The 27500-nt window shown below is 44.2% G+C and overlaps 1 protein-coding gene across 4 annotated transcripts in view; it reads left to right on the forward strand.

The window, feature by feature from the left end:
* wfs1a (Wolfram syndrome 1a (wolframin)) overlaps positions 1–26758 on the forward strand; it is a 34037-nt gene extending 7279 nt beyond the window's left edge. For 3 of the 4 annotated variants that reach the window (XM_077013086.1, XM_077013104.1, XM_077013114.1), the window contains 6 exons: positions 7434–7607; positions 10262–10336; positions 10595–10746; positions 20465–20548; positions 23144–23832; positions 24827–26758. In XM_077013086.1, coding sequence (XP_076869201.1) covers positions 7434–7607; positions 10262–10336; positions 10595–10746; positions 20465–20548; positions 23144–23832; positions 24827–26024 — 2372 coding nt within the window. In that variant the 3' untranslated portion in view covers positions 26025–26758. The remainder of the gene's footprint in view (positions 1–7433; positions 7608–10261; positions 10337–10594; positions 10747–20464; positions 20549–23143; positions 23833–24826) is intronic. The other variant, XM_077013097.1, reaches the window with a different exon arrangement.
* The last annotated feature ends 742 nt before the right edge of the window (positions 26759–27500 follow it).

Consider the following 27500-nt stretch of genomic DNA (forward strand, 5'->3'; position numbering starts at 1 on the left):
GATAATAAAGTACAATGATTTATTTACCAAGGTATGGATTAACCCCTGAGATCTCCGTTACAAACACGCCAGGTGTCTGTCACAGAGAGAGCTCAGAGACCCTTCTCCAAGAGTTCCCTGTTACAAACGCACAAGGCGTCTGCAAAAGAGAGCTAATTCCCCATTCCGAACTCTCATCTTTTATACGTTTAATCATCAATACACACGGTGTCCACGAGGTGATCAACCAAATGTGATTGGACAATACATGAAATAATTAACACTGATTTGACAGATGCATATGACGCATGTCCCCTCCACGCTCAGCATCCTCGTGATGTCATGACAGACTGAGTGTCACCGTAGTCCCTTCCAAGTAGAGATTTGGCGTCTCCAGCGAGGTCAGTTTAGGAACACCAGAGGAACATCAGATTAGGCCTCAGCCGAGGCCAGGGAACACACGCACACACATTTGAGGCTTACTGAAGTCACGAGAATGGCTTCAGTGCCATGATTAACACACGTATATGTAAAAAGATCTCTAACACCTGTTTAATGTATACTAAGAAAGCCTGACTTAAATGGAAATCACCAAATTTCCACCACATTTCCTTCCTTTTTGTCCTTTATGGACAAATTACATCGACTACAGACCACTCCAATACAGGCTTTCGATCATAGCGTCACTTACAGAAAGTACATGGATGGTCAAACAAATTACACCTGATTACAAACAGAATCAACATCAGGTGGTAGATTTGTGGCCTTGACATCTGTCCTCATCGTGAGGTCCTCAGGTGTTAGCGCCGTGTCTGCAGCCTGCAAGACACAACTCCTCAGAAGTGACAGCAAACAAGGCACACAGAAAACCATCAACAACAATCGCCATTGAGCTCCATCACTGGATGAGCAAGAACACAGGGTTCATGGTGGGTGATCGTTGACCCTTCTTGACAGCCGTTGTGCTTGGAGTGCGGGTCACGCCCTTTCTGCACTTCCACCCACTCGACTGAGGCGCCCGAACACCCTCCTTTCACCCTACAGAAGCTGGGATGCTTCAGGACCGCTCTTCGTCTGCTCAGGTTCAGGAACCTTCTTGCAATGGCTGGCGTGAATCCACGTTCCAGGTCGTGCTGTGGACCTTAGGTAACGCCTCTTTCACCGCCCTGCGAACTTGTGACAAGAGAGAGGACAAGTTTGCACAATAATTCAACATGGCATCATTGCATCATTACTGTATTTGGCGGCCTGCCAAATAAGATCTCAAACGGACTCAGGCCCGTTCTCCCCCGGAGATCTCAGGGTTAATCCATGCCCCGTTAAAACAAATCACTGCACTCCCTTCTAGGATGTTCACACAGTATCTCACTGACCTCACCGTCAGTACGGCTACTATTACATGCACCCATTTTGCTGCTTCTGCGGAGAGAGACAACTACTCACCCACGCTCTCTCATACCACAAACACTCACACAGAGCGCGACCTTCACTCTCACACACACGTACATGCACGCACGCACACACACACACACACACACACACGCACACACATACATACACACACACACACATATACACATACATACACACACACACACATATACACATACGCACACACACATACACACGCACACATATATACACACACACATACTTGTCTTTATGAAAAAGTCAGGACACCTGAAAAAAACTTTTGCATTGCAAAAAATATACAAATCAAGCCCATCTGTTGAGATCTTCTCCAACTTGTTTCTTTAAGACACCTGAAATTTACTTAAAATAATCCCAATAATTTAATAATTAACAATAAACCAAGACCAAGTTAGAAATTATTCAAATCAAGTACAAGCACATGATGTTTGTACTGGATCTAATAATGGCCATTTGTTGTACACTTTTTATCTCAAGCTTTGAAGACATCTAGATGCATAAAGCAATCAATGACTGACTGAATGCAAATATCATAACTTCTCCATGCAGTTTCTTATACTAAAATGAAACTGGTCACTGGATTGTATGAAAAGGATATGGAGGAAAAAAAGCTAACATTACATGATGTAAGTGAATATTGTAAAGTCAACCCAATTCTGAAAACATAATGAATATGAAACTTACCACTTGAGAGGCTTCGCTAGCCTGATAATTCACAGTTGGGTCAAGGCGGAATGCTGGATTGCCATTGGATATAGTCACGCAGGAGAATTTACTAACTGTGGACACATTTACAGGAGATATTGTATCATTACTGTGATGTAATATGTCAACAAAACGTTTTTGAACATATGGTGGTGGTGATCACGACCACTTCAAATCACTGAACAATTGCAGATTTTGTTAAAATAATAACACAATTATCTATGTTTACATCTACATTTACAATGGACAAAATCAGGACATTATTACACAGACTGTTCATTCTTTAGAGTTGGCAGTTGTAAAAATAGGTATGTGTGCAGGTGAGAGTTGGCAACCCTGCACACATACCTATTTTTAAATGGACAATATTAGGCCAAAAACTCCAACTGACAAAATCAGGATGTTGATACACACACTGCTCATTCTGTAGTGGTGTAAAGTTAGGACAAAGGCCACACAAGCTGGTTAGCTTAATAGGTCACAATGCTAACACAATTAGCATATCTGCTAACACATTGAGCATATATGCTAATCATTTAGCATATATGCTAATGCAATTAGCCTATACGCTAGAATCAGATGCTAGCTTGCTATTGTTATCTCTATATTTTACATTTACCTTACAAATGTTGGTACAGTTGTGCTCTAATATTACCGCCACTGATCGATAACACACAATAAGTAGGTATGCTGACGAACCAACGTTCGATGTGAAAAATTCTGACTCAGTAATGTGTTCTAAACTACGTTGTACTTTTGAAGGGTGTCATATAACATCACTCCTCACTGCCTAGCAGGTGTATGTTTTTTCCTGAATACTACTGTGACTTCGTCAAGCACAACCCAGCCAGTCATCAGGCACTGCTAATAGTCAACTCTGAGGCGATTTCAGGTCAGGAGACCAGCGAGAAGATTGTTGTTGTTTTCAAGCGGTGTGTGGGCTTCATCAATGCTCCGGACACCATCGAAATATATGTGGACCTAAAAATACAGCTTTTATCTCAATACTGACCACATTTAATCGAAATCTATGCAGGCGAAAGTATTTTACTAGACCACGGTAAATAGGTAGTCATGATTGACATTGGTGTATCGAACGTCACGGTAGCTAGCAACTTTAGGCTAAAAGCGGCGTCTCGGTTTAACTCGTTCCCACAGTGTTTTCTTGAAATCGGTACTGATACCAGTGTTGTGTAGTTTAATATCTCATTGTTTTCTGATATAACTTGTTGTTAAATGGTAATATAGTTAACATCACTTCGAATTAGATTATGATTATGATTAATTATTAATTATGATTAATTAGAATTAGATTATGTGAATTTCAGTCACACGACTTCTATTGTAATTAATGTATTATATTTTAATGTGATACATGATATTTTAAATATCATAACTTTATCAATTCTCAACCAATTTTCAAAATCCAGGTATCATTTTAAAGGTATATTTCGGCTCTGTCTAGATATGTGATTCTTTTTAAGCTTGGGGCTGTTTGAAAATTTTGTCATCATACCTACAATAAGCAGCAGATTAACTCACTTACTAGTCGGCTTCTCGCCAGCCGACTGCCACACATAGACATGCCAAACTATAGAGTCTCGATCTGACTTGCCCTAGGGCTGACATATCAAAGCCACAAAGCCCTAGCTCGATTTTGTGAAGATGTCATAACTATATCAGGATGGGTGGGACAACTGCACATTCTGACACACATCTGGTGTGTAACATTTTCTTTGTGACACACAGTTATAGTCCAGCAGTGACAGATTTTTTTTTATTTTATTTTACTTGGCAAAAACACAGACGATAATTAATCATCTACAGTCGGAAACTAAATTTATGTGTGGGGGACAATTATTAACATTGTGCAAGAATAATCCACATACCATGCCAAACTATAGAGTCTCGATCTGACTTGCCCTAAGACCGACATATCAAAGCCACAAAGCCCTAGCTCGAAAGGGCCGGGCGTGGCAAACTTAAGAAGTTTCAATCAGAGCCACTGCCAAATATGATGAAAAGCATAAGGGAGCACTGTGGGCCAACCACCACACGTGGTCACACCAAACCATAGAGTATCGATCGATGTGAGGTCCAGATGACCCTCACCGAATTTCAGACGCCTAGCTCGAACTGGCCTGGCTTTTCAGCACCAAAAAGTTGAGCGTTCCCAGTGGCCAGGCGTGGCACGCAGATGCACCAAATTCTAAAGTGTCTATCTGGCCCGGCCTAGGACCAAAAAACCAAAGCCGCAAAGCCCTAGCTCGAATGGTCTGGGTGTTGCAAAATTTTCAAGTTTGAGTTGTAGTCAGTACAAACTGCGAGGAGAAACCTTAGGGGGCGCTGCGGGCCAACCGTTTGGTGTACCGGCACATGGCTCCAGATCTCGGATTCACCCATCCCTCAGATGCACTCTGTCGAGTTTCGGGCCCCTAGGCCTAAAGGGGGCCGAACAGGAGCTGAAACAGGGCTCAACTTTTGGCCTAGCGTTAGCAACGGCATTCTGCACAGCGTTAAGGGTTCCCACTGGCCAACTGTAGTGCATAGCTGCACCAAACCATACAGTCTCGATCTGCCCCATCCTAGGATAAACATATTGAAACCGCGAAGCCCTGAGTTGCACGGGCCGTGCGTGGTGAACTTTTGAAATTGAAGCTGTAGGCAATGCTAACTAGTGTGAAAAGAGAGAGGGGGTGCTGCAGGCCGACGGTAGGGTGCAGCCACGTGTGGCTCAGGAGTGTCTGTCCCATTGGCCCCCTAATGGAGTACGTCGAGTGTCGGACCCCTAGCCCATAGTGGGTCCAGTGGGACCCGAAAAGGGGCTTTTTTTCAGGCTCAGGTCACCCAAATGGTCAACCAAACTGCATTTGCATTTACATTTACGGCATTTAGCAGATGCTCTTATCCAGAGCGACTTACAAAAGTGCTAAGTGTTTAGTAAGGTTATGCATCTCTATCTAGTATAAATAGGTTTAAGTCCAAACTACTCGAGCTCAAGCACTGCCATAAACAGTTGCCAGTGCTGATACCTAGAAAGAATGCCACGACTGCCTTTAACTGCCTGCTGCTGGGAGCACTGGGAGCTCATCCCTTCAATTTCATGCCATTCCATTCCTTCTGGAGCGCAACATCCAGTGCTTCCAGTGCATTTAGGTTTCCCATAGGCCGACCGTGGCATGCAGCCGCACCAAACTATAGAGTTTCAGTCTGCTCCACCCTATTTCGAAACCGTGAAGCTCTGGGACCCACGGTTTGGGTGTGGCAAACTTCAATTTTCAGCTGTAGGCAAACTATGGTGAGAACACTGAGGGGGTGCTGCAGGCAGACGATTGAGCATAGCCGCACGTAGCTTGGGAGCATCCATCCCCCTGGCCCCTGATGAAGTATGCCAAGTTTCAGACCCCTACGCCCAAATGGGACCGAACAGGAGCCATTAAAGAGCTTATTTTCAGGCCCGGGTCACAAAAGTTACAAAATGTTGAGCTCAGTACTGGCCGCCAATGTAATAGGCATTTCCTATATAATCTGTTAGTACTCTGTCCTTCACTGCGATAGGGGAAGCATCTGTGGCTAAGACAATAAAAAAAACCAGCACTATTATTGGAGGGCCACATGACCACGCACTTCAAATAATTGGATATGAAAGACTACAAATTATTCTCAATAAGAACACATTTTAAATGAATTCAGATCTGTATGTTTATTGCATTTATCTGCATATAAATGCATTAACATGTCCTTAACACTAGAGCTCCTAGAGAAGCGAAAAATTTCACAGGGCTTGGTGGGGTCCATGTAGCCCACTCCCCTGCTGTGAAGGGATTAACGCCCATTGTCTTGGTAATGCGGTGGAAGCAGCTCACCCCCAGCTCATACGCCTGCCAAAGCACAAGCTGGCTCACCCCCAAGCTCATATGACCAAAACACTAAACGTGATACTTCACGAAAAAGTTGAAGTTACAAGCAGACTGTATGTTACCGATACTACAACAAACGGCAGAAAATTTGTAGACTCGTGTTTCAAAAGTTACAATTCAATCGCACGTAGAGACGACAGTTTCTCTAATGAGTCCCGTCAAACAATAAAAATAAATAAAAATGTTTGAATCTTGCTCTTTGTATATTTCATATACTATACTATATAATATTTGTTGTAATCAAACACTTTCTGTTTCCGCGTTTGAATTCGCGTTTGAAAAGCTAAGAAATTATATGGTGCAATTAGCTTGATGCTAATGTTATATAGGAAATCCCATATCATTGCTAGCGAAAATTAGCATGGTCGCGTTGCATCACTGCATCACTGATAAATGTTGTGATCTAAACAGCAGGCTGGAAAAGGAGAGGAAAAGACAGGAAAACAAATTCATGTGCTCTCTATCTATCTATCTATCTATCTATCTATCTATCTATCTATCTATCTATCTATCTATCTATATTTGTGTTAGAAGCATTTGATAGAAGCATTTGTGTTTCTGCTTGTTTGTGATCTGTGATCTCTGTGATCAGAGACTTTCTGGGTGAGGCTGCTGCCTCAGTCTTGCTCTGTGAATTAACATAATAAAGGGTGATGTTTGGCTTTGCTAATTGCTGGCAAGAAGGAGAAGAAGGAGGGGTGATGTCCTCAGAATCCTGAATTCCCAGGAGCTCTAGTGTTAATAAGCAACAAAGACAAAACATTTGCTTAATAAAAAAGTGCAAAAAGAACTGTAACGCGTAGCACGCTACGGAGCGAGGAGGCAGACACAAACGCTGAGAAGAGCGAGATTTAATAAGGGGAATTCCATAGGCGAAGTCGTTTGTACAGGGTCAAAACGGGAGAGCCGTCCAAGTGGTCAACAGGACAGACAGGAGTCGTAACAGGAGAGCCATTCACAATGGAGAAACACAACGGAGACGGAAAATACCAGAACAGCGGTAGCTGTAGTATGTTATACGGACTCGCTATGAGCTATTTACCCTTGTAGTGCTATTTTAAACAAATTTTGGTTTCAAGGTGTATATATATATATATAAGGGGTAGGATTTTAATGCATTAATTTCGATTAATTAATTACAGGGAAAATAACGAACTTAAAAAATTTACATTTTTTAAGTGTGTGTGTGTACATGTGCACACACACACACACACAAACACACACACGCGCGCACACACACACACACACACACACACACACACACACACACACACACACACACACACATACATACACTGGGGCAGTACTGGGTTATCAGGGGCAGTGTTTAACCTTAACACCAACCCTGTGATCTCTTGTCCTGAAGCTCTCAGGTGACCCCTGTCTCTGACCTCTCAGGTATCACTGCGGAGAATGAGACGGAGGTGCGTGAGCTGTCCACAGAGAGCAGGTTTGAGCAGGCTGTTCGCCACGCTGCCACCATGATGTACTGGAAACTTAATCCGGACAGGAAGCAGAAAGTGGCTATGTCTGAGATGCTGCAGAATGTCGAACAGGTCAACGCAGAGTCAGGTGAAAGCCTTCACACACACACACACACACACACACACACACACACACACACACACACACACACACAGGTGAAAGCCTTCACACACACACACACACACACACACCTACAGATACACACACACACACACACACACATTCACACACTCACACACGCACACACACACACACACACGTACATACACACACACACACATACATACACACACACACACACAAACACACTCACACACACACACACACACACACACACACACACACACACACACACACACACACACACACACACACACACACACACACACACACAGGTGAAGGCCTTGTGTCACGTTTGCCTCCACACCCGTCTGTCTGTCACTGCTTTGTTAGGTTTTCCATGTACTCATGTTTTGTTTTTCCGTGTGTTCTCCTGACATTACCCTGTTATTTGCAACTCCCCCTTCTCATCATTGTTCCTAGCTGTGTCTTGGTTTGTTCCTCATTTCACTGTGTATTTAAACCTTGTGTTCCCAGTTGCTGGTCTTTGTATGTAGCCCCTTGTCTCTCATTCTTGGTTTTTGTCATCTCTGTGTTGGTGTTTCCAAGTACATTTGTCTTTCTGGTTGGTATCGTTTGCTTCCTGTTTCATTTCAGATCTGTTTAATAGTTGTACTCTGGCTTCTGTTTCTTTAGGATTTGCTCCTAATAAATCTCGTTCCACTCAGTGCCTGCGTCCGCCTCATTCTAACTCCACACCCCAAGGTTCACCTTCACACACACAAACACAAGCATTTCAGGGAAATCCCATAACCAATTAGTAGCACTATCCATTCATTCACTGGCATAATACGAATCTCTTTCATGTAATTTATGAATTAGATTTTGGAGCTAATAAAAAATATAGGAATCCTATATGTAAAACAGAGCCTTTACCCTGAACCTCTCCCTTTCAGTGAATACTCTTTGTTATAAGAGCTGTTTTTGTGAACTTGATTTTGTGAAGATGTCATAACTATATCAGGATGGGTGGGACAACTGCACATTCTGACACACATCTGTTGTGTAACATTTTCTTTGTGACACACAGTTATAGTCCAGCAGTGACAGATTTTTTATTTTATTTTACTTGGCAAAAACACAGACGATAATTAATCATCTACAGTCGGAAACTAAATTTATGTGTGGGGGACAATTATTAACATTGTGCAAGAATATTTATATGGGATTTATATAATCCCAAAAGTATTTCTGAACATAACTTCTTCAATAAAATATCTGCTAGAAGTAGTCATAACAAGTCTTCAAACAGTGCCCAGTGTTTGAACAGAACGAGTGTTTGGACAGGATGTTCTATGAGTGTTTGAACAGGATGTTCTATGAGTGTTTGAACAGGATGTTCTATGAGTGTTTGAACAGGATGTTCTATGTGTGTTTGGACAGGATGTTCTATGAGTGTTTGAACAGGATGTTCTATGTGTGTTCAAACAGGATGTTCTATATGTGTTTGAACAGGATGTTCTATGAGTATTTGAACAGGATGTTCTATGATGTTCTATGAGTGTTCAAACAGGATGTTCTATGAGTGTTTGAACAGGATGTTCTGTGAGTACTTGAACAGGATCTTCTATGAGTATTTGATATCCAGTGCCAGCCACCTACTGCCTGACCGGATGAGCCTACACCATGATGGACATTATTACATCTTTTCCTTTTCTTTATTTCTTTCTGTCTAAATTGTTGTTGTTGTTGTTGTCATGGTGACCGGTGTCGGCCAGAGGAGGATGGGTTCCCCCCCTGAGTCTTGGTTCCTCTCAAGGTTTCTTCCTCATGCAAAAAAACTAGGGAGTTTTTCCTTGCCACTGTCGCCCTTGGCTTGCTCACTGGGGGCTAGGACTCGGCACTTGTAAAGCTGCTTTGTGACAACAACTGTTGTAAAAAGCGCTATATAAATAAAATTTGATTGATTGATTGATTGAACAGGATGTTCTATGAGTGTTTGAACAGGATGTTCTATGAGTGTTTGGACAGAATGTTCTATGAGTGTTTGAACAGGATGTTCTATGTGTGTTTGAACAGGATGTTCTATGTGTGTTTGGGTAGGATGTTCTATGAGTGTTTGAACAGGATGTTCTATGAGTGTTTGAACAGGATGTTCTATGTGTGTTCAAACAGGATGTTCTATGAGTGTTCAAACAGGATGTTCTATGTGTGTTTGAACAGGATCTATGAGTGTTTGAACATGATGTTCTATGAGTGTTTGGACAGGATGTTCTATATGTGTTTGATCAGGATGTTCTATGTGTTTGGGTATGTTCTATGAGTGTTCAAACAGGATGTTCTATTAGTGCTTGAACAGGATGTTCTATGAGTGTTTGAACAAGATGTTCTATGTGTGTTTGGACAGGATGTTCTATGGGTGTTTGAACAGGATGTTCTATGTGTGTTTGGGTAGGATGTTCTATGTGTGTTTGGGTAGGATGTTCTATGTGTGTTTGAACAGGATGTTCTATGAGTGTTTGGACAGGATGTTCTATGGGTGTTTGAACAGGATGTTCTATGTGTGTTTGAACATGATGTTCTATGAGTGTTTGGACAGGATGTTCTATGAGTGTTTGGACAGGATGATCGAAGTTTATTTGAGCATGATGATCTATTTGTCACTATTTTGTGTGGATTAGCAGGTGCTACATGTAGCAGAATGCTTGATGCACACACACAGAGAAACGTTCTGGAGACCATGGTGGCCAGCAAAGGTAAGAATGTCCTGTGGGCTTGTGTCAGTAAAAGTTCATGTTTGACACAATAGCATACCACAACACATCACAACATACCACAACAAACCACAACACATCACAACATACCACAACAAATCACAACATTTCACAATACACCACAACACATCACAATATCCCACAACACACCACAACACATCCCAACACACCACAACTTACCACAACACATCACATCACACCACATCACAACACAACCACACTTACCAGTTTGGCCCACAGGAGGCTCCCAGTATGTGGATGTGGAGAGTTTTGTGGAGATGACGAAGAACTTTGCCCAGGGCATCAGCTCCACCCCTCTGGGCATCAGCTCCACCCCTCTGGGCATCAGCTCCACCCCTTTACAGAACAGCAGTGATTCCATTCCAGACACGGTGAGCAGCTCCATTAGGCAGAAACATCAACTCAACACCATACATCAACACTGTGCTAACACCACGTTACCATTAACACTATACAAATACTGCACTAGGATTAATACTATACTAACACCACACTAGCATTAACAGTGTACACACACTGCACTAGGATTAATACTATACCAACACCGCATTAGCATTAAAACTATACAAACACTGCAATATGATTAATACTATACCAACACTGTATTAGCATTAACACTATACAAACACTGCACTAGGATTACAGTTTTTTGCAGACTCTATTTCTGAAACTATGTCTCTTTTGTCAAAACTTAACACACAGCAGCCAATGCTACACACACACAACAGGCAAAACATCTCACACTTTTGGAAAAAGCACACACTTCAACCAAAACTCTTGCAACTCTTGCCAAAACCATATTTTTGCATCTAAACTCTACACACAAATATCAGATGATCAGCCCTTCATATATGTGACTACACACTGAAGTGACAAATGGAAAACACTACATATGCTGTAGCTATATACTGTAAATACATGAACAACAAAAAAGAAAAAAAGTCAAAATAACCTCAAGCTTCCTCCATCACCTGCTGAATGTATTTGAACTGGTGGGGTTGGTGATCACCTCCATACCAAAAAGAACTCAACAGTAATGGAGAGTTTGGTGGAGGTGAATCACAACAAATCATGGTTGTTCAGTGAACCAGTTTGTACTTGAGCAGCCTGGTGCAAAATTATGCAGTTGTTGGCTCTGACCATATTGACGATGGTCTCTTTCTGTTCTGAGGTGGATAGCCACCCAGCAAGGGGTAGTCTAGTACATGATGTAGTATGTATAGAGGGGTAGTCTAGTACATGATGTAGTATGTATAGAGGGGTAGTCTAGTACAGGATGTAGTATGTATAGAGGGGTAGTCTAGTACATGATGTAGTATGTATAGAGGGGTAGTCTAGTACATGATGTAGTATGTATAGAGGGGTAGTCTAGTACATGATGTAGTATGTATAGAGGGGTAGTCTAGTACATGATGTAGTATGTATAGTGGGGTAGTCTAGTACATGATGTAGTATGTATAGAGGGGTAGTCTAGTACATGATGTAGTAGGTATAGAGGGGTAGTCTAGTACATGATGTAGTATGTATAGAGGGGTAGTCTAGTACATGATGTACTATGTATAGAGGGGTAGTCTAGTACATGATGTAGTATGTATAGAGGGGTAGTGTTGGAGCCATATTTGTGAATTGTACATCATGTGGATGGTAACTTATAAAACACATAAATTAGTGGTATACTTACCTGACACGTTTGCATTTTTATACATATTTGTCTGTCTATGTCTATTATGAGCTTGTTTGTTGTGAACGTGACCTGCACCTGAAAGACTTTCCTGTTCACTTGCGGACCGACCCCAGACACACCCCCTTCGACGCGCAGGTGCGCGAAACCAGTATTTAATTGTGGATAGCTCATTGTCTGGGGATGGGGATGGGCGTGAGTAGGAAAAAGTTTTCAGACCGCACAATATTGCTGATGTTTTGTAGAAAGAAAACCGGACTAAGGAATTAAATTTACTTATTTTTATTTCTCTGTCTGTGAGTGCTTACTGGACTGCGTGTCGGGAACAACTTACCACCATCCTCATTGGCGTTAGACAGAAATCGCCACTACAAAGTCTGAAAACTTCCTAACCTGACGGTAAGAAGGATTACTCTGAAATATCTTCACCCTACTTCGGATACGTTGGATGTTTTCCTGTGGATGCGCAAACAAAAAGGACGAAATGGAAGCGTAAATTAGAAAGGAAAGCAAGCAAGCAAGCAGAGTGTGTGAAAACCGATACCCGAAGGACTTTAAAGGTTGAAAGACCGTAGTGATGGTGGACTGCGTTTAAATCAAATCACAATGTCGGAATGCGAGATGGTACAAGACCCGGCTGAGTTAGTAAAGATCAAGATTGCCTCCCGCCGCGGCAAGTTAAGTGTCTGCACGAAACAAATCAATGAAATTCGGACTTTGTTGGTTCAAAACGGAGAAACGGAACAAGTTGAAGAAAAGGTGACGGCACTGTTGTTAAGTATTCAGTCGTTTAAAACATCACACGGAGAAGTGCAATCATTACTGTTGGAGGATGAAACCGAAAGTGACACGGACTGGTTCAATGGAAAATTGCAGGACATTGAGGATTTCCTTGAAAAAGTGAACATTTGGAGAATGGAACAAAACAAACTGCAGTCAACCGTACAGCCACAGGACAGCGTTTCTAACGTTTCCAGGACTTCTAGGTCTTCGAGGGCCTCGTCTGCAGCGAAGATGGCACTGGCCGAGAAGGCTGCTCTGGAGGCACGGAGTAAAGCACTGCCAGCGCTTCAGGCGCTGCAGATGGAGGAGGCAGAGCTCAAGATAAAGCGTGAGATGGAGGAAATGTCACTGAGATTAAAGCGCGACATGGAAGAAATGGCATTAAAATCCAAACGCGAGAATCTGGAACTACAAGCTCAATTAGACGAGGCAAATGCCAAACTCAAAGCATTGAGTGACGCTGAAGAGCAAGGTAACGCTATGAATGAGTATTATGACTCCCGTATGGAGGAGTCGAGTAAGCCTGCCCTCTCTCCTCTCGACTTTGCACCTGTGGCGGCTGTTCCTAAAACACCACTCCAGCGAGCGGTGCAACATCTACAAAGCAGCACCAGGTGTATCGCGCCGTCCACCACAAACCAGCAGCAACGATGTGGCGGAATCAACACCACTCCAGCCACCGACACAGAGCTGAACAGGCAGAGAGACCTTACAGAAATAATGGTGAGACAGCTAAATCTTTCCGTTTTACCAAAAAGAGATGTGCCTACATTTAGTGGTAATCCCTTGTCATTCCAGCCGTTTATGCTTGCCTTTGAGCATTCTATTGAAAAAAATACTGATGATTGTAAAGACAGATTGTACTTTTTAGAACAGTTCACTGATGGCCCAGCAAAGAATATCGTCAAAAGTTGCATGCATATGGATGCCCTCCAAGGTTATGCCAAGGCAAAAGAGCTCTTGAAAACTCATTTTGGAAATGAAACGAAAATTGCAAATGCATACTTAGACAAGGCTTTTAACTGGGCAACACTAAAAGTTGATGATGGAAAGGCTCTCCTTGAATATGCACTATATTTAAGAGAATGTCTTACTGCCATGCAAAATCTGGACCATTTGGATGAACTGAATGTAACATCTAATCTTAAACTGCTCATCTCCAAATTACCCTACAAACTCCGTGAACGCTGGCGAACCACAGTGTATGAAAAATCCCAACAAAACAACACGCGGATTAAGTTTGTTCATCTTGTGGAGTTCATAGAACGCCAGTCTACCATCTTACTCCATCCAGTGTTTGGTGACATCAGAGATAACCCAATCAGCAAGCCCGTCTCTAGAGCCAAGCCTAGTGCAAAGTCTCAAAAGAGTGGAAGCAGCTTTGTGACCTCTGTCACCTTGTCTAACCCTCAGTTAACAGCACAAACAGCTAAGACGCAGCAAACCAACAAGTACGTTCCAGCGTCAATGACATGCAGTTGCTGTTCAGATAGGCACGACATCACTGACTGTAAAACATTTAAATCACAGACACATGATGAGAAGGTAGAATATCTGAGAAGAAATGGCTACTGTTTTGGGTGTCTAAAAAAAGGACATCTTAGCAGGAACTGCCTCAATAGGGCCATTTGTGAGCTGTGCAAGCGTAAACATCATACCTTACTGCACATTAACTGTGAGGATACTGTTAAAACTCAGGCGCCTGTTAATAGCGCACTCATCTCAGCAAGTCATGTCACAGGGGCCAGTCACTGTGCATTGGCCATTGTGCCAGTCATCATTGAGTCACCCAAAAGCTCCAGATCCATAATGACCTACGCATTCCTCGACCCGGGCAGCTCAGCAACTTTCTGCTCTGACAAGCTCATGCACCAGCTTAACGTCAGCGGACGCAGGACTGAGGTGGCCCTGAGAATGATGGGACAGGAGCAAATGGTGAGATGCTATGAGCTCAAAGGTCTTAAAGTTGGCAACATTGATGGCAGTGTGTTCCTTCAGTTACCCACTGTATACACACAAGCCAAAATCCCAGTGTCAAAGGATCACTTGGTTACAGCAAATGACATCAAAAGATGGCCGTACCTCAGTGGCATAACCCTGGACAGCATTGATGCTGATATAGAGCTACTGATCGGCATGGACGTACCGAAGGCGATGGAACCATGGGATGTCTTAAATAGCCAAAATGATGGACCATATGCAGTCAGGACATTACTTGGATGGGTGGTCAATGGTCCACTCAATTCCTGCTCTGCTATGGAAAGAGGTGACAAGGGACCTGCAACAGTCAACCGAATCACATTGGAGAACACAAAAGAGACGCTTATTAGACAATACAACCATGATTTCCCTGAAAAAGAATGTGAAGAGGAAACTGAGATGTCCGTTGAGGATAAAAAATTCATGGATGTGACGACAAGGTCAGTCGTGCTTAGAAATGGTCGCTATCACTTACTTTTACCTTTTCGCAATGAAGCTGTAAATATGCCAGACAACCAGCAGATGGCAGTACAACGTACAGTGGGTCTAGCTAGAAAATTTAAGAAAGATTCTGCTTTCGCTAGTGAGTACACCACATTTATGGAAGACGTGCTCAGCAAGGGTTATGCAGAAAAGGTGCCTACATGCCAGCTGCAAAGGAATGATGGGATGGTCTGGTATATACCTCATCACGCAGTCTACCACAAGCATAAAGGTAAGTTGAGAGTTGTATTCGACTGCTCTGCATCTTATAAGGGCAAATCATTGAACACAGAACTTCTCCAGGGTCCGGACCTGGCGAATCCATTGTTGGGTGTTCTTCTGAGATTTAGAGAAGAAAGGATTGCTGTAATGGCCGACATCGAGGCGATGTACTATCAAGTATGTGTTCATGAACATCACCGTGACTTCCTCCGATTCCTCTGGTGGCCACAGGGGGATACGAGCAAGCCATTGGAAGCGTACAGGATGAAGGTTCATCTTTTCGGTGCTGTGTCATCTCCAAGCATCGCCAATTATGCCCTGAAACAAACAGGAGTTGACAACTCAGAGCAGTTTAGTGCAACAACTCTTGACACCATCAAACATAGTTTTTATGTAGATGACTGCCTTCGGTCTGTGGCTTCTGTGACGGAGGCTATCCAGCTTACGCACGACCTTAGGGAAGCATGCGCCCAAGGAGGATTTACCCTAAACAAGTGGGTAAGTAACAGCTGTGAGGTCCTTGCTACAATACCCGAAAGTCACAGAGCCACGCTTGTGAAACAACTTGACCTGGACAGAGAAAAACCACCCCTTGAGAGGGCCTTAGGAATCCAGTGGAATATCCAGAAAGACACACTCACCTTCAAGGTTGCCGACAAGAGCACATCACTCACTAGGCGAGCCATCCTTTCAGTCGTGAGTTCCATCTATGACCCATTGGGTTTCCTATGCCCTTTCATTCTCAAGGCCAAGCAAATCCTGCAAAAACTGTGCATTGATAATCATGGATGGGATGAACACATTCCAAAAGAACTCTACAAGCCATGGCAAAGATGGATGACAGAACTGAAACAGCTGGACAGATTTGAAGTGGACAGGTGCATAAAACCTGAGGGTTTCGGCCCGGTGAAGATTGTTCGGCTGCATCATTTCTGTGATGCCAGTGAATCCGGCTATGGAACGGTGACCTACCTTAGTCTTAAGAACAGCAGTGGAGACATTCACATTGCCTTTATTATGGCGAAATCAAGAGTAGCACCTCTGAAGCAGATGACTATTCCCAGGTTGGAGCTTGCTGCTGCCACACTGGCTGTGAAAGTCGACAAAATGCTCCAGAAAGAGCTACACATGGATCTTCAGAAGTCCACTTTCTGGACAGACAGCACAACTGTGCTGAAATACATTCACAACGAAACCCAAAGGTTCCGCACCTATGTTGCTAACCGCATTGAAATAATCCACGGCCTCTCGCAAGCACACCAGTGGAGGTATATCTGCTCGAAAGACAATCCGGCAGATGATGCCTCACGTGGACTCTATATTGAACCACTCTTGGCATCCAACAGATGGCTCCACGGTCCTCCCTTGCTTAAAAGAGGGGAATCGGATTGGCCTGATATGCCAGAAGATCTGAACTACATACCCAGCTGTGATGTAGAGGTAAAACATGCCATTACTGTCAATTGTGTGAAGATGGAGATTAATGCAACTTCATCCCTGATTCAGTACTTCTCCTCTTGGAGGAAACTACTTAGAGCTGTTGCCTGGTTGCTGAAGCTCAAACGCATCCTTCTGCATCGAAGTCGAAAGGACAGAGACAAAGTGACATCCACATGCCAAGGTGAGCAAGAGCAAAAATGCTTAACTGTGGATGATTTGGACGAAGCAGAAAAGGCAATCATTTGTTATGAACAGCACTGCCACCTGGATTCAGAATTGAAATTGATGAAAATTAACAAACCAGTGAAATCTGATAGCCTTGTATTCAGATTGGATCCATTCATTGACAACGGCATCATGAGGGTTGGAGGACGGATAGGTAAAGCACCAGTATCCGTAAACACAAAGAATCCAATCATACTCCCCAAGTCATCACATATATCCAAGTTGATCCTGAGGGATATTCATCAGCAAAATGGACATTCAGGAAGAAATCACATGCTATCAAAACTTAGACAAAAATTCTGGCTCCCTTCGGCTAACTCTTGTGCTAGACACATTGTTAGATCTTGTGTGTTTTGCAGACGGATGCAGGCCAGACCTGGAATGCAGAAAATGGCGGAATTACCACAGGATCGGGTTACTCCCAATTTGCCACCATTTTCCCATGTGGGGATTGACTTCTTTGGTCCAGTGGAGGCCAAGAGTGGTCGCTCACGGGTAAAGCGCTGGGGAGTACTCTTCACCTGTCTGGTAAGCCGGGCAATCCATCTAGAAGTAGCATGGAGTCTGGATACCAGTGCTTGCATCAATGCCATCCGGCGGTTCCTGTGTCGGAGAGGTCAGGTGCTTACCATCAGAACAGACTGTGGCACCAACTTCACCTCCGCACAGAAGGAACTGGAAATGGCGTGGAATCAGCTAGATAAAGAAAAGATTCAGGAATTCCTGCTAAACAACCATGTCAAGTGGCTGTTCAATCCACCATATGCAGCTCATTTCGGAGGGGCATGGGAAAGACTTATCCGCCTGGTTAAGAAGACACTTCTCTCGATTGTACGACAACAAACACTGGACGACGAAATGCTGCAAACAGCCTTTTGTGAGATTGAATGCATTCTCAATGACCGACCGCTTACTACAACCTCTAGTGACCCAAATGATCTTGCACCCTTGACACCAAACCACCTACTGCAGTTGAAGAGTGAACCGTTGCCACCTCCTGGTCTCTTTAGCAAAAATGATGCGTACAGCAGGAAACGGTGGAAATATGTCCAATACCTAGCAGATCAGTTCTGGCAAAGGTGGACTATGGAATACCTTCCACTAATGCAAGAACGACAGAAGTGGCTCCACACTGAAAGGAATTTCAAAATCAATGACATTGTGGTGCTTGTAGATCCAGCAGCACCTAGGAATTCTTGGCCCCTGGGTAGGGTGGTTAAGACCCTGCCTGGCCCCAAAGGTCTTGTGCGAAGCGTGTTGGTGCAAACAAAGACCAATGTGCTGCAGAGACCTATCAGTAAGCTTTGCTTGCTTCTCGAAGGCGATGAAGCACCTTCAGAGAAGCTCTGATTGCACACTTACAGTACTGACAAATCCATATATTCCTGTGCGTGCTCTCACACCAGTCCATACACTTACACGGACTTTTACAGGTGGCGCTACATGTTCATTGGACTTGATCAGTTACCTTTTTTAACTTTACTAAAATAAAAAACAAAAAAAAAGGGTGGGGGGCAAATGGAAACGAAATGTGAGACTAACATTTCATTTGGTGTTTCTCGGTTTTTATGGTTACCTTTGTGTGGGCTAATGTATGTGTATTAAGGTTTTGGAACACCTGTAGTGCATAGCCTTTATTGAGTACGTATGGCTCCCTTTCATTATGGTTTAGAATTGTCCTGCAGTAACAGTGACAATTAGGGGCCAGTGTGTTGGAGCCATATTTGTGAATTGTACATCATGTGGATGGTAACTTATAAAACACATAAATTAGTGGTATACTTACCTGACACGTTTGTTTGTTGTGAACGTGACCTGCACCTGAAAGACTTTCCTGTTCACTTGCGGACCGACCCCAGACACACCCCCTTCGACGCGCAGGTGCGCGAAACCAGTATTTAATTGTGGCTAGCTCATTGTCTGGGGATGGGGATGGCCGTGAGTAGGAAAAAGTTTTCAGACCGCACAATATTGCTGATGTTTTGTAGAAAGAAAACCGGACTAAGGAATTAAATTTACTTATTTTTATTTCTCTGTCTGTGAGTGCTTACTGGACTGCGTGTCGGGAACAACTTACCACCATCCTCATTGGCGTTAGACAGAAATCGCCACTACAGGTAGTCTAGTACATGATGTAGTATGTATAGTGGGGTAGTCTAGTACATGATGTAGTATGTATAGTGGGGTAGTCTAGTACATGATGTAGTATGTATAGTGGGGTAGTCTAGTACATGATGTAGTATGTATAGTGGGGTAGTCTAGTACATGATGTAGTATGTATAGTGGGGTAGTCTAGTACATGATGTAGTATGTATAGAGGGATAGTCTGGTACATGATGTAGTATGTATAGTGGAGTAGTCTAGTACATGATGTAGTATGTATAGTGGGGTAGTCTAGTACATGATGTAGTATGTATAGAGGGGTACTCTAGTACATGATGTAGTATGTATAGTGGGGTAGTCTAGTACATGATGTAGTATGTATAGTGGGGTAGTCTAGTACATGATGTAGTATGTATAGAGGGGTAGTCTAGTACATGATGTAGTATGTATAGAGGGGTAGTCTAGTACATGATGTACTATGTATAGAGGGGTAGTCTAGTACATGATGTAGTATGTATAGAGGGGTAGTCTAGTACATGATGTAGTATGTATAGTGGGGTAGTCTAGTACATGATGTAGTATGTATAGAGGGGTAGTCTAGTACATGATGTAGTATGTATAGAGGGGTAGTCTAGTACATGATGTAGTATGTATAGAGGGGTAGTCTAGTACATGATGTAGTATGTATAGAGGGGTAGTCTAGTACATGATGTAGTATGTATAGAGGGGTAATCTAGTACATGATGTAGTATGTATAGAGGGGTAGTCTAGTACATGATGTAGTATGTATAGAGGGGTAGTCTAGTACATGATGTAGTATGTATAGAGGGGTAGTCTAGTACATGATGTAGTATGTATAGAGGGGTAGTCTAGTACATGATGTAGTATGTATAGAGGGGTAGTCTAGTACATGATGTAGTATGTATAGAGGGGTAGTCTAGTACATGATGTAGTATGTATAGAGGACAGGTCTACTTATCTATTCTCATTTTGAATTGTCTGGATGATGCTACAGTGTAGCAGCACAGATAAGGTTGGACCCTTTACCTCCAGAAAACCCAACGCATGCTTGACCACATGGTCAACCAGAGTGGCTCTGATCTCATACATTATGGTCATACATTATACTATACCAACACCAATATGTGTGTGTGTGTGTGTGTGTGTCTCAGAAGCGTATGGTGAAGAGGGGTGGGGTCAGTGGAAACCTGATGAAGAGCCTAGGGTTAACTCTGGACTTCAGATCCCACTTCCTGGTAAGGCATGTTACTTCCTCTTAAACTGCATCATACTTCCTGGTAAATTGCAACAGGGTTTTATTCAGTTGTTTGCAGGAGAGTAAGACCCTAACTCTAACCAACCACCCACACATGACTACTGCTCATTAAATGTAATGTATTATTTTTATGTATAACACACTACACAACTAGTGACAGTGTGCTTCAAATTATCACATCAAATGTTATATTTGTGTACTGATAAAATACAGTTAAATTAAGCATATTAAATATTGTTACTTCCTGATAAAATATGCTTTACGTCTTCCAACTACATATCTCACTTTACCAGGTAAAGTTACTGTGATGTGCGAGGAGTGCAAATAAAACAGGAGATGATCACAGCAGATCATGGTAGTCTCAGGAAAACACAGTCCTGCAGTCCTGTGTGAAAAAGTTTTGCCCCCTAAACCTAATAGCTGGTCGGGCACCCTTAGCAGCAACAACTGTGTTTGCGATAACTTGCAATGAGTCTTTTACAGCATTGTGGAGGAATTTTGGCCCATTCATCTTTATAGAATTGTTTTAATTCAGCCACATTGGAGGGTTTTTCGAGCATGAATGGCCTTTTTAAGGTGAATTAAAACTTTTTAAGGTGTGAACTTTTTCACACAGGGCCATGTAGCTTTGGATTTTATTTCCCTTAATAATAAACACTTTCATTTTAAAATAGCATTTTGTGTTTACCTGTATTGTCTTTGACTAATATTTAAATTGGTTTGATGTTCCGAAACATTTAACATGGAAAAATCAGGAAATCCGGAAGGGGGCCAACACTTTTTCACACCACTGTACACTTTACATGGCCAGGGACCCCATTAGCCCCCCCCTCAAAATTTATTTAAGGGGGAATCCCACTGTGGGGATTTACAACAAAAGCACAAAGCACGCTAGGATTAAACATACACACGTGAGACGAAACAAACAATAGAGCGTGAATGTGGTCATGTGCTCAAATCACTTCGTTACACATCGTGAATCAGACAAAGAAACATTCAAACACGACAGGACAAGCTGTGACCACCTTAACAACACGAGACAGGACCACAAACACAGGAGAAATAATAGTAATAATGATAATAATAGTAATAGAGAAAAAAGACTGGCAGCTTGTGAAAGTTGGCTGGTTATTCTGTGACTGATAATGAGTGCAAATAAAAAAGGAAGTGATCACGCCAGTCTCAGGGAAAAGGGGGGATTAAAGGGTAATTAACTCAAAACCTGTAACATAATGCAAAAGAAGGATTCAGTAACCAGCAGTCAACTGGTACAATGACACAACATACTGTATATAGACAGACAAAGAATCCTCAGGTGTCAGGTTCCACAATAGGCCCCGCCCACCTGAGGGACGAGCATGTCACAACAACAGGACAACATGAAATACTGTCGCTGCTGATGGGGGCAGCCAGCAGGGACCTCTGTACCATGACACTTCCTGAGACACTGGTTTAAGACTGTAACAGGCTTCTTGCAGTGTTGGCCTCCAGCCACTAGAGGGAGACCATGGGATGCTAATCATTTAAGGTTCACAAAGTCCAGTCTCAACAATATAAACCTTGCCAACAAATGGTATCTTAAATGGGGAGTTACCTATGAGCATCACACCCCTCACACCCCTCACTCACACCCCTCATACTCACCCTTCATACACACACCCCTCATACTCACCCTTCATACACACACCCCTCATACTCACCCTTCATACACACACCCCTCATACTCACCCTTCATACACACACCTCTCACTCACACCCCTCATACTCACCCTTCATACACACACCCCTCACTCACACCCCTCATACTCACCCTTCATACACACACCCCTCATACTCACCCTTCATACACACACCCCTCACTCACACCCCTTATACTCACCCTTCATACACACACCCCTCACTCACACCCCTCATACTCACCCTTCATACACACACCCCTCATACTCACCCTTCATACACACACCCCTCACTCACACCCCTTATACTCACCCTTCATACACACACCCCTCACTCACACCCCTCATGCTCACCCTTCATACACACACCCCTCACTCACACCCTTCATACTCACCCTTCATACACACACCCCTCATACTCACCCTTCATACACACACCCCTCACTCACACCCCTCATACTCACCCTTCATACACACACCCCTCACTCACACCCCTCATACTCACCCTTCATACACACACCCCTCACTCACACCCCTCATACTCACCCTTCATACACACACCCCTCATACTCACCCTTCATACACACACCCCTCACTCACACCCTTCATACTCACCCTTCATACACACACCCCTCACTCACACCCCTCATACTCACCCTTCATACACACACCCCTCACTCACACCCCTCATACTCACCCTTCATACACACACCCCTCACTCACACCCCTCATACCAGTCATACTCCTCACATTCACACCACTCACACTCACCCTTCACACTCACACCCCTCATACCAGTCATACTCCTCAAACTCACACTCCTCACACTCACACTCCTCAAACTCACACCCCTCTGCATGTGTGTTCAGCTAATTAATGTCTGTGCGTGTGTGTCTCAGGGTCTGCAGTATCCCTTGCACCTGGTCCTGGAGGTGAAGGAACACCTGGTGGACTGGGCATCACGTGCCGGTGTGCAGTGGCTCAGTACCATTATTCCCACCCAGCACGTCAACGCTCTCATCTTCTTCTTCATCATCTCCAACCTCAGCGTTGACCTGTTTAGCTTCATCATCCCTCTCCTCATTTTCTACCTGGCATTCATCTCCATGGCCATCTGTACCTTGCGTGTGTTTCGCAGTAGTAAAGGCTGGGAGAACTTCCACGCGTTCACCACCCTGCTGGCACGCTTTGAGCCCGGCCTGGACATGGAGCAGGCCGAGACGCACTTCGGCTGGAACAACCTCGAACAGTACGTCTACTTTATGGTGTCGGTATGTTTCGTCATCTTCAGTTTCCCTGTGGCTGATAAGCACTGGATCCCGTGCTCCGAGCTCTCCACCGTGGCCGTGTTCTTCACGGTGCTGAGCTACCTGTCTCTGAGCCCAGCGGCGGCCGCGTACGCTCGCAGGGCCCTGCTCATCGAGGTGGCGTCATCGCTGTGTGCTCTCACCACCTACCTGCCCAGGGAGATAAAAAGCATGCGAATTCTGGGCAGCACCTTCGCCGAGGCGCCGCTGGGGGAGTCTGTGTTACTCACCCTCAGCCTCCCCTGCCTACTATACATCTACCTCTTCTACCTGTTCTTCAGGTGAGCACAGTAACCCTAACCCTACCTGTTCTTTAGGTGAGCACACTAACACACTAACCCTACCTGTTCTTCAGGTGAGCACACTAACACACTAACCCTAACCCTACCTGTTCTTCAGGTGAGCACAGTAACCCCAACCCTAACCCTGCCTGTTCTTCAGGTGAGCACACTAACCCTAACACTAACCCTGCCTGTTCTTCAGGTGAACACACTAACACACTAACCCTAACCCTACATGTTTGTCAGGTGAGCATGCTAGTGCGGTAACTCTAACCATGTTAGGTGAGCATCTGTTCTTTTACAGTCTGTCTATTACCACAAGAGGTTACTGTATTAACAAACAGATAACCCTAACCCTGACTCTAAGATATGTCAAACAGATAACCCTGACCCTGACTCTAAGATATGTCAAACAGATAACCCTAACCCTGACTCTAAGATATGTCAAACAGATAACCCTAACCCTGACTCTAAGATATGTCTGTAGATATGTGAATTAGAAGCGTACCATGTTTGTACTGAATGTGTAGGTGTAATCTGTAATATGTGAAAATGTAAAAGATCTTGGTGTTTATCTGGATTGCAAAAATCTCATTGTGTGTGTGTGTGTGTGTTTTGTGTTTGTGTGTGTGTATGTGTTCTGTGTTTGTGTGTGTATGTGTTCTTTGTTTGTGTGTGTGTGTTTGTGTTGTATGTGTGGTTTGTGTTTGTGTGTGTGTGTTTGTGTGCGTGTGTGTGTGTGTTTGTGGTGTATGTGTGTTTTGTGTTTGTGTGTGTGTATGTGTTCTGTGTTTGTGTGTGTGTGTGTTCTTTGTTTGTGTGTGTGTGTTTGTGTTGTATGTGTGTTTTGTGTTTGTGTATGTGTTCTTTGTTTGTGTGTGTGTGTTTGTGTTGTATGTGTGGTTTGTGTTTGTGTGTGTGTGTGCGTGTGTGTGTGTTGTACGTGTGTGTATTTGTGTGTTTGTGTGTGCGTGTGTGTGTGTTTTCACCCCAGCATGGCTCGTTTGCGTGGATTTAGGGGGACGTACTGTTTCCTGGTGCCGTACCTGGTCTGCTTCATGTGGTGGGAGTTCTCTGTGGTCCTGCTACAGAACTCCACTCCCATCGGCCTCATCCGCACCTGCGTGGCCTACTTCCTGTTCCTGTTTGCCCTGCCTGTTCTGGCGCTGGGTCTGGCCGTCATGCTGCTGATTCAGATGGTCAAGTGGTTCCTGGAGCTCGAGCTAACGAAGATGCTGGTGACGTTGGCGGTGTGTGCCGTGCCCGTCACACTGCGCCTGTGGACACGCTTCAGCCTCTCCATTCTGAAGGTGCTGCGCTCCGTTACGCACCGCGGCCCCGTCAAGCTCATCCTCCTGTGTCTCACCACTGTAGTTCTGCTGTGTGGGGCCTACGTCTACCATGCTGAGGGACTGAAGGTGTACAACTCCACCCTCACCTGGCGGGAGTACAACATGCTGTGTGGACCACCTGCCTGGGCACAGCAGGGCGTGGCTCGCACGCAGCTTTTCTGCAGTCATCTCGACGGGCACCGCGTCACCTGGACCGGAAAGTTTCGCCACGTGCGTGTAGCTGAGACAGAGAATGGGGCCCAGTCCGTGATCAGCCTGGTGCCGGTGTTCATGGGTGACTGGCTGCGGTGTCTGTATGGGGAAGTGTACCCTGCCTGTGAGACGCACAACACCAGCACATCTACACACAACCGCACAGGTGTGAACACCACTCCCCCCAACACAGGTGTGAACACCACTCCCCCCAACACTGTTGCTCTGTTTCAACACGAGGAACTCTGTCGCATTAAAGCTGTGGCTAAACACCCCTGCCACGTCAAACGCTTTGACAGCTATCGCTTTGAGGTGACGGTGGGTAGGCCGGTAGACAGAGTCACACAGCGGGATGATCCGACTGGAGATATTGTTCTGTCGGCCAGCCATGAGTTTAAGCAGGTGCTTCTGAACCTGGACCCTGGCAGCATGGTGGAATTCAGCACCAAACTGGAAGGAAAGCTCGGCGTAAAGCTGCCGGTGTTTGAGCTCAAGGCGATCCACTGTCTGGACTGCAGCTCCTCGCTGCTGCCCGAGGGCAGGCAGGTCAAGATTGAACGCAACTGGAGGAAGAGCACACAGGTGGCGATGAAGTTCGCCTTTGACTTCTTCTTCTCACCATTCCTCTCTGCCAGGATCAGTGTGTGATGAAGAGCTGCTATAGAAGATTTAATGTGGTGAAATGTTGCTCCATAGTGTTGTGGTTAAACCTCCATAGTGTTGGAGTTAAACCTCCATAGTGTTGGGGTTAAACCTCCATAGTGTTGGGGTTAAACCTCCATATGGTTGGGGTTAAACCTCCATATGGTTGGGGTTAAACCTCCATAGTGTTGGAGTTAAACCTCCATATGGTTGGGGTTAAACCTCCATAGTGTTGGGGTTAAACCTCCATAGTGTTGTGGTTAAACCTCCATATGGTTGGGGTTAAACCTCCATATGGTTGGGGTTAAACCTCCATAGTGTTGGGGTTAAACCTCCATAGTGTTGGAGTTAAACCTCCATATGGTTGGGGTTAAACCTCCATAGTGTTGGGGTTAAACCTCCATATGGTTGGGGTTAAACCTCCATAGTGTGACTGGAGCAAGACAGACGAACTATGACCACATGTACTGTTTATTGTGATGTGTATGTTTAGTGTAGTGTGGGGGTTTAGTGGGTGTGTTTAGTGTAGTGTGGGGGTTTAGTGGGTGTGTTTGGTGTAGTGTTGGGGTTTAGTGGGTGTGTTTAGTGTAGTGTGGGGGTTTAGTGGGTGTGTTTGGTGTAGTGTTGGGGTTTAGTGGGTGTGTTTAGTGTAGTGTGGGGGTTTTCTCTAGTAAGGGGTGTTTTGTTTAGTGTAGAGTGGAGGTTTACTGCAGTGGGGGTGTTTAGTGTAGTGTGGGTGTTTAGTGGGGGGTTTTAGTGTAGTGTGGGTGTTTAGTGGGGGTTTTTAGTGTAGTGTGGGTGTTTAGTGGGGGGGGTTTTAGTGTAGTGTGGGTTTTTTAGTGTTGTGTGGTGTTTAGTGGACTTTGTAAGTCACTCTGGATAAGAGCGTCTGCTAAATGCCGTAAATGTAAATGTAGTGGGGGTGCAGTGTTGGTAACTCAGTCTTTTCAGTACTCATGGTTCAACAGTTCAAGAGTATCTTATATTATCAAAATAGCACAAAGTTTTGATGTGAGGACAAAGTTGTAAAATCTTTATATGTGTTCAAAGGACATTCTATTAATATGTTTAGGTGAGAATCTTGGAATTAATTACAATTCAAGGCAAAGCTGAATTTGAATAAAAAGTCAAAAGTCACTTTGTACTTCTTCATACACACACACACACACACACACACACACACACACACACACACACACACACACACATATATATATATATATCAGTAGAGAACCGTCAGGTCTGTGTGGCCCTCCACAGAAATGCCTCCCCACACCATTACTGACCCACTGCCAAACCGCTCATGCTGGAGGATGTTGCAGGCAGCAGAACGTTCCTGTCACGTCTCCAGACTCTGTCACGTCTCCAGACTCTGTCATGTGTTCAGTGTGAACCTGCTCTCATCTGTGAAGAGCACAGGGCACCAATGGTGAATCTGCCAATCTTGGTGTTCTCTGGTAAATGCCAATCACCCTGCACGGT

This window comes from Brachyhypopomus gauderio, chromosome 1, assembly GCF_052324685.1.
Source record: "Brachyhypopomus gauderio isolate BG-103 chromosome 1, BGAUD_0.2, whole genome shotgun sequence".
Lineage (NCBI taxonomy): Eukaryota > Metazoa > Chordata > Actinopteri > Gymnotiformes > Hypopomidae > Brachyhypopomus > Brachyhypopomus gauderio.